A 17175-nucleotide genomic window follows, 5' to 3' on the forward strand; every position below is an offset into this window, starting at 1 on the left:
TAAAAAATTGGAAGTTTGGTCAGTTTTGAGGGAGCGTGCAACCGGCTTGCTGATTGCAGCAATGTCCACCAGAAATGTTGCCAGAGAATTTAATGTTAATTTCTCTACCAATGCCGTTTTAGAGAATTTGCCAGTACATCCAACCGGCCTCAAAAACAAAGACCTCGTGTAACCATGCCAGCCCAGAAACTCTACATCTGGCTTCTTCACCTGCGGGATTGTCTGAGACCAGCCACACCGGACAAGGGATGAAACTGAGGAGTATTTCTGTCTGTAATAAAGCCCTTTTGTGGGGAAAATCTAATTCTGATTGGCCTGGCTCCCAAGTGTGAGGGCCTATACCCTGAAAGGCCCACACCCATAGCTGCGCTCCCGCTCAGTCATGTGATATCCATAGATTAGAGCCTAATGAATGCATTTCAATTGACCGATTTCCGTATATGAACTTTAATTCAGTAAAATAGTTGAAATTGTTGCATTTATATTTTGTTCAGTATATAACATTAATGCAGTAGTTTATATAGAGATCCAGTACAGATAAAGAAACGAAATGGAAAACATTTCAACACACCTTTGCTCCAAGACTTGAGGTACATTTGCGCTGCTCATTTGGAGTCCTCCCAGCCTGTTCATAGAGGGCTACGAGGGGATGTGAGAGAGAGGCTAGGGCCTCCTGGATGGCTGTACCCAGAGACAGATTAGAGAACAAGATAGAGAGGATGGAGACCAGGGCTAGGCCTGTACCATTAGGGACTGTCTCATGGGCCTCCAGTGCATTGAAGGCCTCAAGGGATTGAACCAGCAGGGTCTGGAAGGTAGACAGGTTCCCCAGCGCCTTGCTTTTCTTACGCACCCAGGTTAGATGGGTGTGGGGAGCTGGAAGGGACAAGGGGAGGGTAAGTAAACATCAAGCCCATTGAGTTAAAAAACACCTTGCATTTGTGATAAAAACAGTTTTTAAAATATGGTTAAAACTTAAATTTCTGGTTAAAACGGTGCTAAAAGCATCTTACATTTCATCTTCTGCTGAAACTGTGGTGTGTAAGGAGAGAAGTCTGCACTCTCAGCGATGACCAGGAGGATGTTAGCAACCGCATGCAACGTTGCTGGAACCTGGAGAATAAACAAACGGGCATGGAACGCTCAATGAATCTGAACAAACTACTGGACAACAGTATTCATCAAAAGGCTACCAACTCTGGTAAATAAGATAACCATTGGGTGTTGGGTATAGTGCAGCGGTCCCCTCCCGCTTACCTTCAGGGCCTTTCTGTCCAATATGGCAGCCATCTTGACACACAGCTCTTCACAGCAGACGTTCTCCTCGGCCGTGGCCACCAGGGCAGAGCAGCGGGCAAACACCTTATACAGCCTGCACCACGTACCCAGCATGGACTTCTGAGTCATCTACAGAGGCAGAAAGCATGTTTGAGATTGACCACATTGCAGTGGGACAACGCAGAATCACATATCTTCAAACTACCCTGCATTCCAGCCCTCATTATGAGACAGGCGAATCTGCGCCTCCTCACCTTTCTCAAACTGATCCACTCAGATCACAGACAGTAAGGTACTTCACTTGAATTGATTGAAATTAGAGCAACGCACTCAATAGGTTCAACCGTGGTTTATTGGAGAATCATATAGCATGATCTTTTAAAAGATAAGCAGACCTGCCAACCAATTTTTACCACTTCAGCACGGCGCCGGCCCCCACAACGGCGCACGTGCGAAACCCACACTGCTCAAATCATAGGCAAATGCACAGTTGTTTTGCCTAACTATGATGTTGGCAGACTGCCTCAGTATGAATAGTAGTCTATAGACTTATGGGTACTTGGTTGGTCTATGGTAGCCAACTAGAAATACGTTTAAAATGTACACATCAGGGCTCTCCCTAGGATTTTCTGACAACATGGTGCTGATGTAGGCCTACGGTTGGTTGGTTGGGTGGGTGGGGGTCAGTCAACTACCCCCCTCAGGAAGTTGGAGCATTTTGCATTTTTGAAAAACCTGTATCTGCCATTTCCTGAAAGACTTACATATCAAACAATGTACGCAACATAGACGTTTTGTTTGATGCTAAATTAAATTGAGGTGGTCTCAATGACACCCACATTTTTCTAGGTTAAATGTAGGGGTGATGATTATTCTAACAGGTGTCTATCTGGATAGTCTGGTGAAAAAGTTAACTGGCTTCTTCTGAATGTTGTCGTAGTCTAGCTTACTGTTGGTTATCTGGAATATCAAACAACTGAACTAAGCCTGTATGAGCTTGTTTCAGTTCTCCATCCCCGACCTCATCCATCTAGTTCGGTCTGACAACTAGGATACCATTCTTTCAACATGCCTCGTCATTGGTGAACTGACTATCACATCCGCAGCCTACTGTTGACATAGGCCTAACAGCTATATTAAGAGGACTGGTCAAGAACGGATTCATTAACATAGGCCTACATTATCGTTTCTGCTTGTCCATGCGCTTGCTCATACTCCCGTTGCAAATATCAAAGCATGTGCGGGATAGAAAGTGTTTCTCGCTTAGTTGACCAAACACTGCAGCTAACTACCTTTGTCGTATTGACACCTTAGCTAAGGAACCAACTAGAAATAAGTGGTTATGTGCTTGGCCAACACCAACAACTTCAGACGGTTGAGTCAAAAACCATAATGTGCCAACTAGAAGCCTATTGTTGTGTATTCAAGGGTCGTTTTTCCATACAAGCGTACATTGACCTCACATTGCATGCGTGGAACGCAAAATGCGTGCAGGTTGGCAGGTCTGGATACAGTATGCCATCTGACTCACCTGTGGCAGAACCTTGCCAGGTAGCAGGTGTATGATGGGGAACATCAGGGCAGTGAGCACAGCACTGAAGCTGTGCTCCAGAGCGTCCCCTTGGTTCACCTCATTGGTCTGTGACGAGGGAGGAAAATCTTATTAAACCAATCGCCACCTCTATCTCCATCTATGCAACACGTAGGGGAAATATAAATCATAATTTGTTTAAGGTGACCCCTTGGCGAAATTGTTCTTGCATCTAAACAAACAAGCATCGCATGCAGTGCAGTTCTAGAGCATTTACATGACATGAACAGATGTCAGTTATACGGTGTGTCCCTTTCTAACCTGTGTGATGGTGTCGGTCAGCGGGTTGACCACCAGGCTCCACATCCTCCAAAGCTGTTCTTTGTTCCCCAGAGTCCCCGCGCTGCGCCCAACCGTCCCCAGGACCGCCTCCCCAAACGCCAGGGGGGACGTGGGGCCGGACAGACCACAACTCACCAGTGTCTCCAAACACAGGAAGAACCTGTGGGGGGGCAGAGACAGATACAACTCAAATAAGACCAGAAAAAGACATGTGGCTGCTACATTTGTTTATGGTAAGACAGGGGGAAACCCACCTCTCATCCTCTATGAAGCCTGCCACCAGACTGTGGTTGTAGAACAGGAGAATCAAGAACAGGGCTGGGGTTCCCTGTGGCAGAGACAGAGGAGACAATGTAACCACACCACACACAGGACCACACACAGAATTCAGAACACATCTGGCTCCCATATCAAAGACACTGCAGGATGTGTGAAGAGAAGACGTTGTTACAGAGCAGGTCACAGGGTTGTCATCAGTACGGCATCATAGGAGTCTATAGCTATGTCTCAGGGAACCTTCTATAGTTCGGCTTTCACGGGTGGGATTAAGATTGTGTGCAACAAAGGAAGGAGTCAGAGCTAGCAGGAAGCCACAGGATGGACCTACTGCATTTCAGTTTATTACGTATGGAAACTGTTGCTTACATGGTCCCTTTCCCAATGATCCTAGATCTGTGTCAAGAGCATAATCAGATACACCCTGCATACAGCTGAACAGAAAGAGAAGAGGCAGAAACTCACATTCAGTACATCCATTTTGCCCACTTGGTAAGAGGCAGATCCCAGTACTCTCTGAGGGATACCCTTCACTGTCAATTCCAGCAGACTCTGTTGAGAGAGTGAGTAAGAAAACCATCTACTGAAAGCATTAAAGCAGCCCCTTTTACAAGCTAAGTGTGGCGCTTCAGGGAATTGAGAGATATCCAGGACATCTACATTCAAGGTGGTCTACTGACACTTGTATGAAAAACTCCTAGACCAAAACAGACTCATTAACAGAAGTTAGTAAGACTTTAGCTTTTAGTTTCCACTAACATGGGCTACCAGACGACCAGTCCTGGTTGGAGGTGTTGTAGAATAAGAGTAGGTGTAGTACAGTGGTGGAGGCAGGTCTTACCAGAGCCCTGTTGGCAGGGAGGGCTTCTGAGGAGATGATGCTCTGTAGAGCCTGTAGCAGCAAGGTCAGCACCTCAGAGCCCTGCCTTTCCTTCTTATTGCCTGCTGTCACAGTAACACAGGTACAAGGGACAGGATGAGAGACAAACAAAGTCAACATACTAGGGGTGGATCGCCATTGGTCTTTCCTCTCTCCTCACCACCTTCTCAAAACACATTGGAGAAGGTCCAAGGGGAGGGACCTTGAATTTACTTTTTGAGAAAGAGGCAAGGAGAAAGGACGCAAGTTATCAAGGCAAGACTTGAGATTAATTTATGTAATTTCTTTTGAAGGTCATCACTGGGGTCTTGCCCCTCAGATTTCATTCCTCGTCACAGCGGTTTCAGACCCGAAGGTCTGATGTCCGCTCAGACTTAAACTGATGACAGTGGGGTAGGGCCTGGGGTGGGGGGAGGCTGGGGTCTCTGCTCTCCCCCCTGACAAAGAGGACTCAGGCCCAGCTCTGGTACTCTGTGTGGGGCCGCAGGGCTGACCCCATGGCTGGAAGGGTCAGTCAAACAGAGCAGCAGCCACAGAACATTTCCCAATATTAGCCAACTAAATGAAGATGGAGTGAGGTTAAACTATGGCATTACTCATCCAAGCAGAGTGAGGCACGCAGCATGATGGTCTATCATTCCAACGGAGCAATGTTTCCCAAACCGCTCCAGTCGTTCCACTTACTTGATTTATTCCAGTAATAGCACACTTATAAATGACCCTACTGGTCAACTGATCACCATGCCCTTCATTAGTTGACTCAGCTGTGCCAGTACTGCAATACATAAAGTAAGTGGAACGGTTGGGGGTAACGAGGAGACGTTTGGGAAACACTGCTATAGAGGAGCTAGCCAAGACTGAAACTAGCTCATCAGTGAGTGAGATTACAGAGCTTCCTGGATAGACTGCAGGCCTAAATCATGATAGAGAAGAAACCCTAACTCCAATCTGATGTGGTTGGACCGCGGCACTCACCAGCATCAATCGTTGTGCTTACGAAACTGACGAGGTTCTTCCATATAAGGGCAAGCAAGGCATCTGCAGGGGATAGAGAGAAAAGGCGAGTCCCCCACATGAAGTGGCACAGTCATTTAACCCCCCCCCCCCCCCCACACATGCACTTCTACACATACAATCATTCCTCCCAACTCTCCTCCACCCCCAAGCGGTGACTCTCAGAGGCTGTTTCCAATTACTAGTCGATGTGAGGGAGCTCTTCCACGGCAGCAAGTCAAGCCAGAGCTATCCAATCCCTTTTATGGAGAGAGTACTTCTCTCTGGCTGCGTTTACACAGGCAGCCCAATTCTGATATTTATTCCACTAATTGGTCTTTTGACCAATGATATCAGATATTACTCAGAGCCGCTCTGATTGGTCAAAAGACCAATTAGTGATACAAATATGAGGCTGTCTGTGTAAACGCAGCCTCTCACACACACGTGTTACAGGCCTGGCATGCCGCATGCTGCAGCTTGTACTAGGGAATTTTTGGAGCCTGCGGCATCTGCTCTTGGGGACAGGCCAGCTGAATAGCATGCAAAGTGGAAGGAAGTTAGGCTTATATTTTTCCTAACTGGGCCATAGATGATTTATATCCTCTCCCTGGCTACCTGACTGGCAGAGGAAGAAACAGCTATACACTGAGGCTGGCTCTGGAACAGTCTTCGAGACTACATACAATGGCTCTACTGTAGGGCTGGAATTGCCTGGGAGCTCACCATACAGTATTATTGCTATAATTAGGTACCGATACGATATGTATTGTGATTCTCAGGATCCTAAATGTATTGTGATTCTCAGGATCCTAAATGTATTGTGATTCTCAGGATCCTAAATATATTGTGATTCTCAGGATCCTAAATGTATTGTGATTCTCAGGATCCTAAATGTATTGTAATTCTCAGGATCCTAAATGTATTGTGATTCTCAGGATCCTACATATATTGTGATTCAAAAGAGCGATTTAATTGCAATTTGATGTTCCAAACATATTGCTCACCATACACTGAGTAAACACAACATTAAGAACACCTGCTATTTCCATGACAGACTGACCAGGTTAATCCAGGTGAAAGTTACAATCCGTTATTGTTGTCCTTTATTAAATCCACTTCAAAATTTGTTTTGATCAGTCATGGAAAAAAGTGCTGAAAACATGATGGCTCACAATTTTTTGTTACGCCTATGCCACTTAACAAAAAAGAAAATTACAAGTACCGCTATAATATCGTCCAAAATAACTATAGATTTTTTTTACCACATCCCTACTCTAAAGGAGCCAAAATGGTCGTCAGAGCCATTATGGCTGTCATTGAGACTATGCTCTTGTCAATTGCAGTGAGTTACTTGAGGGCAGGTAGGTACCTGGGGCGTCTTTGCCGATGCAGATGAAGCTGTCGTGCACAGCAGTGATCAGCAGAGGGGCGTGCTTGGTGAAGGAGAAGGGGCTGGACAGGAAGGGGTGAGAAATAGGTTCTGAGAAAACAAAGAGGGTAGGTCAAGTCAGAAACAGGCAAGCAGGTTCCAACAATAATTTTTTATCTGACAGTTTACTTTACAGGCATTGCACATGGGTAATGTGTGTGTCATCCCACGGTAACACAAACATTTATTAAACTAGTTCTACACCTCCACAGGTTCAAAGGGCAAATCATGTTCAAACAGCGCCACAGAGCAGCAAATAAAATTGTGGTAGCAACCATTCTATATCTCAATTATATCTCTTTTTCTCTCACCCAGGCTGAGCGTCAGCTTGTTCTTGGCTGCAGCGGTTGTGACTTCTGGCCCCAGGAGGTAGTGCAACAACATCTCTAGTCCCAGCAGCTGGATGGAGGGGTAGGCTTGGGCCACCACCACACTGGTGTTTAGGTTCAGACGGGGCACCGTAGTGCTAGAGAACGCTGGGGAACCTGGTGGGGCGGGGGAAGAGTGATTCATCAATGACGTATGAATCTCACGAGTAAAACATTCAGTTACATTTTTTTACATCCAATGTTTCCACAAGACAATTCCTGGTGGCACATGTCAGGTATATCCAACATGAGAATATTAAGTAATGCTGTTCTATACGCTACTAGGTAAATACAAGTACATATCGGCAAGTCACGCATGCAAATTGAAAGCAAAACCGCTAACGAGCAGCAGATGATATTTGCCAGTACTAGTCAATAGAAGGTAGGTGGAGGCAGTCAGAGGGAGACTGTACCAGATTTAGGAGTAGTGGTCCCCGCAGCACTGCACTGGCTGGAGCTCCTGGAAGGAGTGGCTGGCAGGGCCGAGTCAGGGCCCAGGGTGCACTGGAGGAGAGGTACACCAACCTGACAACACAGACTACTAGTCAACAACAGTAACACATTACTTCACAAAACCACTAGTGTGGTTAAAAACGAAGGGCAATGATAACGTCGCATGCAAACGTCAGATAAGAGAATACATGAGTAGATTCAGGTTCTCAAATTAATCTCTTAATTCCCCAGTAACAAATCCTGCTCAGAGTCCTAACACATTATCAGGTTATGTTATTCCAATATAAAGATGAAATGCTTGTTGTACCTGTTCAAAATGGGCAGTATAAACATGTACATAAAACAGTAGGTGAAACACGAGCCGTACCTGTTCAAAATGTGCGGGCAAGTTGGCTCCCAGTTTGACCACCAGGTACCACCAGACCTCCAGCTTGGTGAGCAGGAGGGCCTCAGTCCTCACCTGGATGGAGCTGAGGGGCTGCATCAGCAACTTTAGACGCTTGGCACTGCACAGGATCTCTACAGTACAGAGGAGACAGGCAGACAGTTACAGTCCGTATAGAACAGGATCTCTACAGTACAGAGGAGACAGGCAGACAGTTACAGTCCGTATAGAACAGGAGAGAAAAACAGAAAAATATGAAAAATATAACAGGAAAGGGAATTCTGGAAAATACAGAGTGCCTATTTGAAAGCTAGCTCACGACATGTTTCATCATTTAAAAGTAGCTCTCATGCTAGGAAAGGTTGGAGACCCCTGGTTTTGAACTTCCCTAAACCACGAATACATAAAGTAACATGTTCAACTGTTATTGAGTGGTCCTCATAGTTTTCTGTTTGAGGAGTAATATTTTAGTAAACTTTCCTAACTCAACAGTGAGAATCAAGTCGCTTAGCACATGATCTCCATAGAAAATAATGTGTGAGGACTCAGTGGATGTTCACTAGAGTATCTTATAAACCACGTCATAGAAACCTCAATTAAAATACATTTTAAAGTAAAACAGCGGATGAAAGTAAAGACTAAAAAGCAGCAACTCAATTAAACTGGATTAAGTCAAAGCATAATGTTTTCTTGTACACACCTGGGTTGAGCGCGAAATTGTCAATCAGGCTCTTCCAAGCAATGAAGGCGATCTTCTTGATGTTTGGGGAGGAGCTACGGAAGCCCAGTTCCTCCAGGCCAAGCAGGGAGTTGATGAAGGGACCACCTCTATGGAGCAGCTGTGGGATGGAACACAATTCAGTGTTTCAATACAACTTCTGAAGAGCCAAGAAGAGCCAAGCAGATCATTACATGCACTGCCCAATTCACTCCCTAACCATTACGTAGTAGAAAAGTACGACAACTTCGCGCTCTTGGGGATATCATTCGAAAACATAATGTTAACTTTCACTGCTATGCAGATGACACACAGCTGTACATTTCAATGAAACATGGTGAAGCCCCAAAATTGCCCTCGCTAGAAGCCTGTGTTTCAGACATAAGAAAGTGGATCGCTGCAAACATTCTACTTTTAAACTCGAACAAAACAGAGATGCTTGTTCTAGGTCCCAAGAAACAAAGAGATCTTCTGTTGAATCTGACAATTAATCTTGATGGTTGTACAGCCGTCTCAAATAAAACTGTGAAGGACCTCGGCGTTACTCTGGACCCTGATCTCTCTTTTGACGAACATATCAAGACTGTTTCAAGGACAGCTTTTTTCCATCTACGTAACATTGCAAAAATCTGAAACTTTTTGTCCAAAAATGATGCAGGAAAATTAATCCATGCTTTTGTTACTTCTAGGTTAGACTACTGCAATGCTCTACTTTCCGGCTACCCGGATAAAGCACTAAATAAACTTCAGTTAGTGCTAAATACGGCTGCTAGAATCCTGACTAGAACCAAAAATGTTGATCATATTACTCCAGTGCTAGCCTCCCGACACTGGCTTCCTGTTAAGGCAAGGGCTGATTTCAAGGTTTTACTGCTAACCTACAAAGCATTACATGGGCTTGCTCCTACCTATCTTTCCGATTTGGTCCTGCCGTATATACCTACACGTACGCTACGGTCACAAGACCCAGGCCTCCTAATTGTCCCTAGAATTTCTAAGCAAACAGCTGGAGGCAGGGCTTTCTCCTATAGAGCTCCAGTTTTATGGAATGGTCTGCCTACCCATGTGAGAGACGCAGACTCGGTCTCAACCTTTAAGTCTTTACTGAAGACTCATCTCTTCAGTGGGTCATATGATTGAGTGTAGTCTGGCCCAGGAGTGTGAAGGTGAACGGAAAGGCTCTGGAGCAACGAACCGCCCTTGCTGTCTCTGCCTGACCGGTTCCCCTCTCTCCACTGGGATTCTCTGCCTCTAACCCTATTACAGGGGCTGAGTCACTGGCTTACTGGTGCTCTTCCATGCTGCCCCTAGGAGGGGTGCGTCACTTGAGTGGGTTGAGTCGCTGACGTGATCTTACTGTCTGGGTTGGCGCCCCCCCCCCTTGGGTAGTGCCGTGGCAGAGATCTTTGTGGGCTATACTCGGCCTTGTCTCAGGATGGTAAGTTGGTGGTTGAAGATATCCCTCTAGTGGTGTGGGGGCTGTGCTTTGGCAAAGTGGGTGGGGTTATATCCTGCCTGTTTGGCCCTGTCCGGGGGTATCATCGGATGGGGCCACAGTGTCTCCTGACCCCTCCTGTCTCAGCCTCCAGTATTTATGCTGTAGTAGTTTATGTGTCGGGGGGCTAGGGTCAGTCTGTTATATCTGGAGTACTTATCCTGTCTTATCCGGTGTCCTGTGTGAATTTAAGTATGCTCTCTCTAACTCTCTCTTTCTCTCTCTCGGAGGACCTGAGCCCTAGGACCATGCCTCAGGACTACCTGGCATGATGACTCCTTGCTGTCCCCAGTCCACCTGGCCGTGCTGCTGCTCCAGTTTCAACTGTTCTGCCTGCGGCTATGGAACCCTGACCTGTCCCAGACCTGCCCAGACCTGCTGTTTTCAACTCTCTAGAGACAGCAGGAGCGGTAGAGATACTCTGAATGATCAACTATGAAAAGCCAACTGACATTTACTCCTGAGGTGCTGACTTGCTGCACCCTCGACAACTACTGTGATTATTATTATTTGACCATGCTGGTCATTTATGAACATTTGAACATCTTGGCCATGTTCTGTTATAATCTCCACCCGGCACAGCCAGAAGAGGACTGGCCACCCCTCATAAACCTGGTTCCTCTCTAGGTTTCTTCCTAGGTTTTGGCCTTTCTAGGGAGTTTTTCCTAGCCACGTGCTTCTACACCTGCATTGCTTGCTGTTTGGGGTTTTAGGCTGGGTTTCTGTACAGCACTTTGAGATATCAGCTGACGTAAGAAGGGCTATATAAATTAATTTGATAAGTAGCGAGTAAGTAGTAAATGGTACAGGTTTCAAACCATAAAGAATGACCAAGCCTTACCTTCCCCAGGAGCCTGACAAACAACGGCCAGAGTTTCAGCACATTGGTCTCGTTCTTCGTGGAGAACAGTTTCTGGAGCTCTGGGATGAGTTTCTGGAGTGAAACAAGATACATGTCAGAATGTGAAGAAACCTGCATGAAACATGCTGCGTTTGATGTGCTGCATTTCCAAACCTTCCATTTCAATCAAACGCATTTCTAGCGCCGTTTTTACATCAGCAGTTGTCACAAAGTGATTTGACAGTAACCTGGCCTAGACACAACGACAGAGTAAAAAAGACTCACTGAGGACATGAGAGGTTCTACGATGGCAGCCACCTCCTTCTGTTTCTCCAGAAGTAGAGGCAGGCCCATCTCCAGGGCTGCTGCCGCCCGCAGGCGCACCTTAGAAGCTGAGTGGACCACCAGGGGGATGACCAGCTTGGCCCACTGTACTGCATCCTCACCCATCTGGGCTGAGGCCTGCTCCAACAAACTGACCACAGAGAGAGTGTGTCATGACAGAGAAAGTGCTGATGATCACTGAAATAAAGTCAGGCCAGTCTCCTCCAGCCCAGGAGCTATGAACACAAGCCAAAACAGAGACAGAATGTTGAGCAAAGTAAAGTACTGTAACATCCATCTGCTTAGTGTGAGCAGTATCACACTAAACCATTAAATGGTGCTTTCCTAAACGAGGGTCATATACCCAACCAAAGCTATTGATTACGAGGTAGGAGTACATGAGTGGGTGGGTTTGTATACCGTATGACAACATTCAGAGACTCGTGCTCCATAACTACAGACTGGATGTCTTCTCTCGAACGCACACACTCCAGGGCCCTCAGGATCTCTGGAACCTTCTTGGCCACCACCTCTGTAGGGAAGTTCTGTTTGGAAATTACCCATAATGCTCGTGTGCATGTGTTCTTGTCTGTGGACTTCACCACCAGAGAGGAAAGTGCTGACAATATTTCCTCTGCAAAATTATCTGTGGGAAAAGGGAGGATTACAAATCACATTATCTTCATCCTTATCATACATTACAGGTGTGTTTCCAGAACAAAGATTAAGAAAATGATCTGTGTCATTATCGGGAAAATGTACTTGCTAACAACCCGTGGCTGACGTCATCAACCAGAAACAGGGCATGATTTCATTTGACTTTTTAAAATAAATAACATCACTTAATTACTCAAAATGACGGAGTGGCCACGACTTTTCACAGTGGAAGAGGCTGTATTCTATGTCGTTTGGCGATACGGATTCAGACACGTCTTTGCACTTTGAAAGTGATGATGTCGAGGTGAGTGAAATAAGTCAACAGCAGATATATGCTTGGTGTTGTTGATGTTTGATGCTGCTCTCCAATTAGCAAATCCTGTCATGATCACATGTTTGGTACAGACAGGTGAGCACATCAGTGGTGGAGCAGGAGCTCAAATGATTGCTCTCTGTCTCACGGGAATAGCTGCAGTGTTGGCTGTATATACTCCGCTAACTAATTGGTTGTTTTGTCTTGTTTCTACCAATGTAATTCATATGGAAAGAGCCCGCGCTGCTTGTCAGGCAAGAAAAGTACTGTGGCGGTAAATTAATGCTGAGCTCAGCTGTCACTTTCACTAGTCAGCCATACAGACAACCAGCTAGCAAGCCACCAAAATGGAGATTAAAGTAGTTTGTGTTTATCTGTTGGGCTTAAGTCATGGTTTGTCCTGTTCGCTAGGTAAAGATATGCATAGGCTATACATTGCCTTGTTTTCCTATTATTTGACAGCTTAGCTGTCGTGTTATGGTTGACGCCCGCGCAGTGGAGCTCATATGATAGAGTTGTGGTGATATTTGTTTAAATAGCCAAGTAACGTTTCTACCGATACAATTCAGTTGGAAACTGTCCCAGCTTTGTCACTAATCAACTAACACTGGCGAACACTGTAGTTAGGCTGTCAGGCAAGAAAACAAGAATTGGAGGCAACATTATGCGTCACTCGCTGTCACTTGATCATCTCACTCCCGCCATACAAAGACAAGCTACACTGCATGTCCAAATGTATATGGACACCTGCTCGTCGAACATCTCATTCCAAAATCATGTGCATTAATATGGAGTTGGTCCCCCCTTTGCTGCCATTACAGTCTCCACTCTTCTGGGAAGGCTTTCCACTAGATGTTGGAACATTGCTGTTGGGACTTGCTTCCATTCAGCCACAAAAGCATTAGTGAGGTTGGGCGATTAAACCTAGTCGGTGTTCCAATTCATCCCAAAGGTGGTTGATGGGGTTGAGGTCATGGCTCTGTGCAGGCCAGTCAAGTTCTTACACACCGATCTCTGTTTACTGTGTGTGTGGGGGGGGGGGGGGGGGTCTCAACAAACCATCTCTGTATGGACCTCGCTTTGTGCACAGGGGCATTGTCATGCTGAAGCAATGAAAAACCTTCCCAAAACTGTTGCACAGACTCATCTAGAATGTCCATTGTATGCTGTAGCATTAAGATTGCCCTCCACTGGAACTAAGGGGCCTAGCCCGAACCATGAATAACAGTCCCAAAACATTATTCCTCCTCCACCAATGTGTACAGTTGGCACTATGCATTGGGGCAGGTAGTGTTCTCCTTGCAATCACCAAACCCAGATTTGTCCATTGGACTGCCAGATGGTGAAGCGTGATTTATCACTCCAGAGAACGCGTTTCCACTTCTCCAGAGTCCAATGGCGGCGAGCTTTACACCACACCAGCTGACACTTGGCATTGCGTATGGTGATCTTAGGCTTGTGTGCGGCTGCGCGGCCATGGAAACCCATTTCATAAAGCTCTCAACGAACAGGTCTTGTGCTGCTGTTGCTTCTAGAGGCAGTTTGGAACTCTGTAGTGATGGTGGCAACCGAGGACAGAATTTTTTACGCACCACACCAGTCCTGTTTTCTGAGCTTGTGTGGCATACCACTTCGCGGCTGAGCAGTTGTTGCTCCTAGACGTTTCCACTTTACAAGAGCACTTACAGTTGGGTCAGCTCTAGCAGGGCAGAAATTTTACAAACTGACTTGTTGGAAAGGTGGCATCCTATGACGGTGCCACGTTGAAAGTCACTGAGCTCTTTAGTAAGGCCATTCTACTTCCAATGTTTGTCTATGGAGATTGCATGGCTGTGTGCTCAACTTTATACACCTGCCACTTTGTAGGATGGGGCCATGCTTCAATACGTTTTATGGCATGTTGTAGGCTAAATCCAAACACTCAAGTGACAGTGTGATATGAATTTAACCTACAAATCTTATTAGGGAAATTGCGTAAATTTTTGTTGTTGTCCCTGAACAGTTGTGTTTTGTATCTTCTCTCTTTATCGGTCTGTCTAATACTTGTTGCATTCACTGAATTGTCGTCAAAGTTACTATTTCTACCTTTCGTGTCAGGCCTGGTCTGTACTAAATCTTATTGAGAGAGGTTATCTACATTTTGAAATAGTTTGAATAATTGTTTGTATTTCTGCATTGTTACAGACGTAAGAATCGTTGCCGATCAAATAGCCTACCTTGTGTGGGTTTTGAAATACTTTATAAATATTGTACTCAGGTCACATTATAGATTATTTTTCATATATGTAAATAATATTTACAATATATTATACTTAATACATTTTGAGTGAGTCATTTAATTTCATTAATCTAGGGTTTTAGTTGTGTGTTATTATTTTTATAGTGAGTGTCATTACATAAAGGGAGACAAAATTAGTGTTATTCCTCTTGACATGAATGTGGGGTCATATCAAAGAAGAGGTTGTGCTCTTTAAAACAAAGTCAACAAATGACAATGACAAGTAACTTATTTTTGAGCCATGTCTATTTGAAATGTGTGAGAAAAAAAGAAAATGCTCAGTAATCTACAGCTGCATTCTTGAATTCTATTGGGGTCTAAATTAAGTCTACCTTTGGAGTACAAAGTAGTTTCAATGTACATCTGGATTACTGCTTCTTAGTCTAGGACTAGGCTTATCTGTGCCAGTTGCACTTGTCCCATGTAAACCTATGAAGTGTTCTACTTGTTCAGTACCTGAGATAGCAGAGACAACGTGGACATGAAACACACAGAACCCCAGGGCCTGCAGGGCAGCTTGGCTCAGCTCTGCATTCTGACTGGAGATGTGGGTCTAAAACAACATGACAATAGCTTTACAACTGGACATTTAAGACAGCATCCCTATGTTAAAGTTTTTTTTTTAAATAAAAAAGGAAATGTACTGCTTCATAAATATTCTTCACATAAAGCAAGCACTTACCTGGAAAGTTTTACCCAAACGTGGAAAGTGCTTTACTACTGCAGAGAGGAATTGCTTTCCATCATCTCCACTGAGACGACTGAAAAGACAAATCAGACCCAGGAATTAGTGTACATTTACGATAGAAAATTAGGCATCTTATATAGAGTTACACAAGACACAGATCTACCCCCTACCATAGCTCATTAGAGAGAATATACACCTGACATGACCTTAGATCAGCATCTAGGGATAACAACGTCACCTTACAGGCTACGCATGTCCAACTAAAGCACCTACTTGGCAATAGTGAGGTAGGCGTCTGTCTGCTCCGGTTGTCCAGCTGTGCTATCCTCCAGAGATTCCAGCAGAGGAAGGAGACCTGAGCTGGTCGGAGGCACCATCGCCATCATCCTGGTTCCTCACTCAAACCCTGCTGGGAGAGGATGTTTTTAACACTAGCTACTTTTACTCAAGAGTTAACCTACAGCCAACCTGAGGCAATCCACTATCCATCCTCAGACCCTACCAGTCAGCCAGTCAGAGAGGAGAAAATAATGACACTGTTATTCATCTCTGTGTGTCTTTAAGGGACAAACAATCAACCCAAAGCCACCCACATATCCATCCACCTAAAACCCTGAAATACAACATTCACCAATACCAGCAGCAGACGCTGAGAGAGGCACTGTGACAATGTTCCATCTCTACCTCAACAGGTGTTTTTGTTTAGGTTGCTAGATAACTAGAGGTAGACAGGTCATAATTGTCAGTTTATTGTATGAGTTTTGGATTCATATTTTTGATTTGGATATGTGCATGTTGTTTGACACAGTTGCTATGAGTTGAAAGTGTAAGCGTGTATCCTTCCATGCCCAGCCTGAGGGGTCAGGCTGGGCATCACTGCCAGAATCAAAACATCCCTGAACTGTACTTACTCTTCAATCCTTAGTTAGCTAACGCTACCCTTCTAAGTAGAGGGCATTAGTAGCTGGTCAACATACAGGACTGGACACCTATAAGCTTAATACTAACTTTTTTTTTTTTTATTAGCTCAAAACTATCTGAAGTGAGCTGGTTAGCTAGGTAAGTTAGCCACAAAATTAGCTAACTGGTTTGCTACCTAGCCATCTACAAAAATATATATATAATACCAAATATACGCACATTCTCAACTTACTAAATAATTTTAATGGAAATACTGTCAAAACTAATACAGGTAGCTAACTATCTAACTTGCAATTGCCCACGAGTATTTTATTTCTAGCAAGTCACTCCCTCGGATCGCGCGAAAATACAAACAAAACACAGCCAAATGCACTTCCTCACCTTGCAATTCCTGAAAGAACACAAACGATCAAAGAAAATGATACCATGAACGCCAATAATATACTGCAAGTATACGCGATATTATCTTATTTCAGCAATAGTTTACGTATTTTCTTTCTCTCTGACTCTCCCAGTGTAGTTTCCTCTCCCCGCGAAAACGCTGGCGCGAAACTAGTACGCTGTCTGAAAATCACCTATGACCCGACGCACGGACCGCCCACTCTGAGCAGAAAACAAAATATTCTGTTTCTTGAAATGCTTTGATCGTAGTCTCAAACTGTGTCCACATTTCACATATCAGGACAGGAGGTGTTAGGACAGGAGGTGTTATCAGTACTTTATACACATAGCAATATATCCTAATATACTTTTCACAAAATTAAAGGTTTCCCCTTTCTAATGTGATATATCTTTCTCTTCTTGTAATATAGGATATTTCATATTTTTTAAGCATAAATGCAATACCTGCAAATGCCCTTTTTATTTTTTAAATTTTAGTCTACATTTGCAGAATAATAAAGCCTATATCCAAAGATACTGATAACTAACTCCCTATTACTCTGTGCTATATAAGCCTAATCAGGTAACTGTGGAATCGTGTATTGCCTTTCCATTGACAAT

At 44.6% G+C, this 17175-nt stretch overlaps 1 protein-coding gene across 3 annotated transcripts in view; it reads right to left on the bottom strand.

Annotated features, from left to right (window-relative positions):
* rif1 (replication timing regulatory factor 1) overlaps window positions 1-16814 on the bottom strand; it is a 29812-nt gene extending 12998 nt beyond the window's left edge. The window contains exons 1-21 of one of the 3 annotated variants that reach the window (XM_071355363.1): window positions 16555-16814; window positions 15526-15658; window positions 15247-15325; window positions 15021-15117; window positions 11737-11962; window positions 11278-11467; window positions 10993-11085; window positions 8639-8777; window positions 7921-8072; window positions 7514-7625; window positions 7044-7217; window positions 6673-6783; window positions 5283-5345; window positions 4269-4369; window positions 3893-3979; window positions 3406-3479; window positions 3131-3311; window positions 2810-2917; window positions 1258-1407; window positions 1014-1113; window positions 572-876 (exon numbers count right to left, since the gene is read on the bottom strand). In XM_071355363.1, the coding sequence (XP_071211464.1) occupies window positions 572-876; window positions 1014-1113; window positions 1258-1407; window positions 2810-2917; window positions 3131-3311; window positions 3406-3479; window positions 3893-3979; window positions 4269-4369; window positions 5283-5345; window positions 6673-6783; window positions 7044-7217; window positions 7514-7625; window positions 7921-8072; window positions 8639-8777; window positions 10993-11085; window positions 11278-11467; window positions 11737-11962; window positions 15021-15117; window positions 15247-15325; window positions 15526-15638 (2655 nt within the window). In that variant the 5' untranslated portion in view covers window positions 15639-15658; window positions 16555-16814. Of the gene's footprint in view, window positions 1-571; window positions 877-1013; window positions 1114-1257; window positions 1408-2809; window positions 2918-3130; window positions 3312-3405; window positions 3480-3892; window positions 3980-4268; window positions 4373-5282; window positions 5346-6672; window positions 6784-7043; window positions 7218-7513; window positions 7626-7920; window positions 8073-8638; window positions 8778-10992; window positions 11086-11277; window positions 11468-11736; window positions 11963-15020; window positions 15118-15246; window positions 15326-15525; window positions 15662-16554 lie in introns of all 3 variants that reach the window. The other 2 variants (XM_071355361.1, XM_071355362.1) reach the window with 2 other exon arrangements.
* Between the last annotated feature and the right edge of the window lie 361 nt (window positions 16815-17175).

Source organism: Salvelinus alpinus, chromosome 20 (genome assembly GCF_045679555.1).
Source record: "Salvelinus alpinus chromosome 20, SLU_Salpinus.1, whole genome shotgun sequence".
Lineage (NCBI taxonomy): Eukaryota > Metazoa > Chordata > Actinopteri > Salmoniformes > Salmonidae > Salvelinus > Salvelinus alpinus.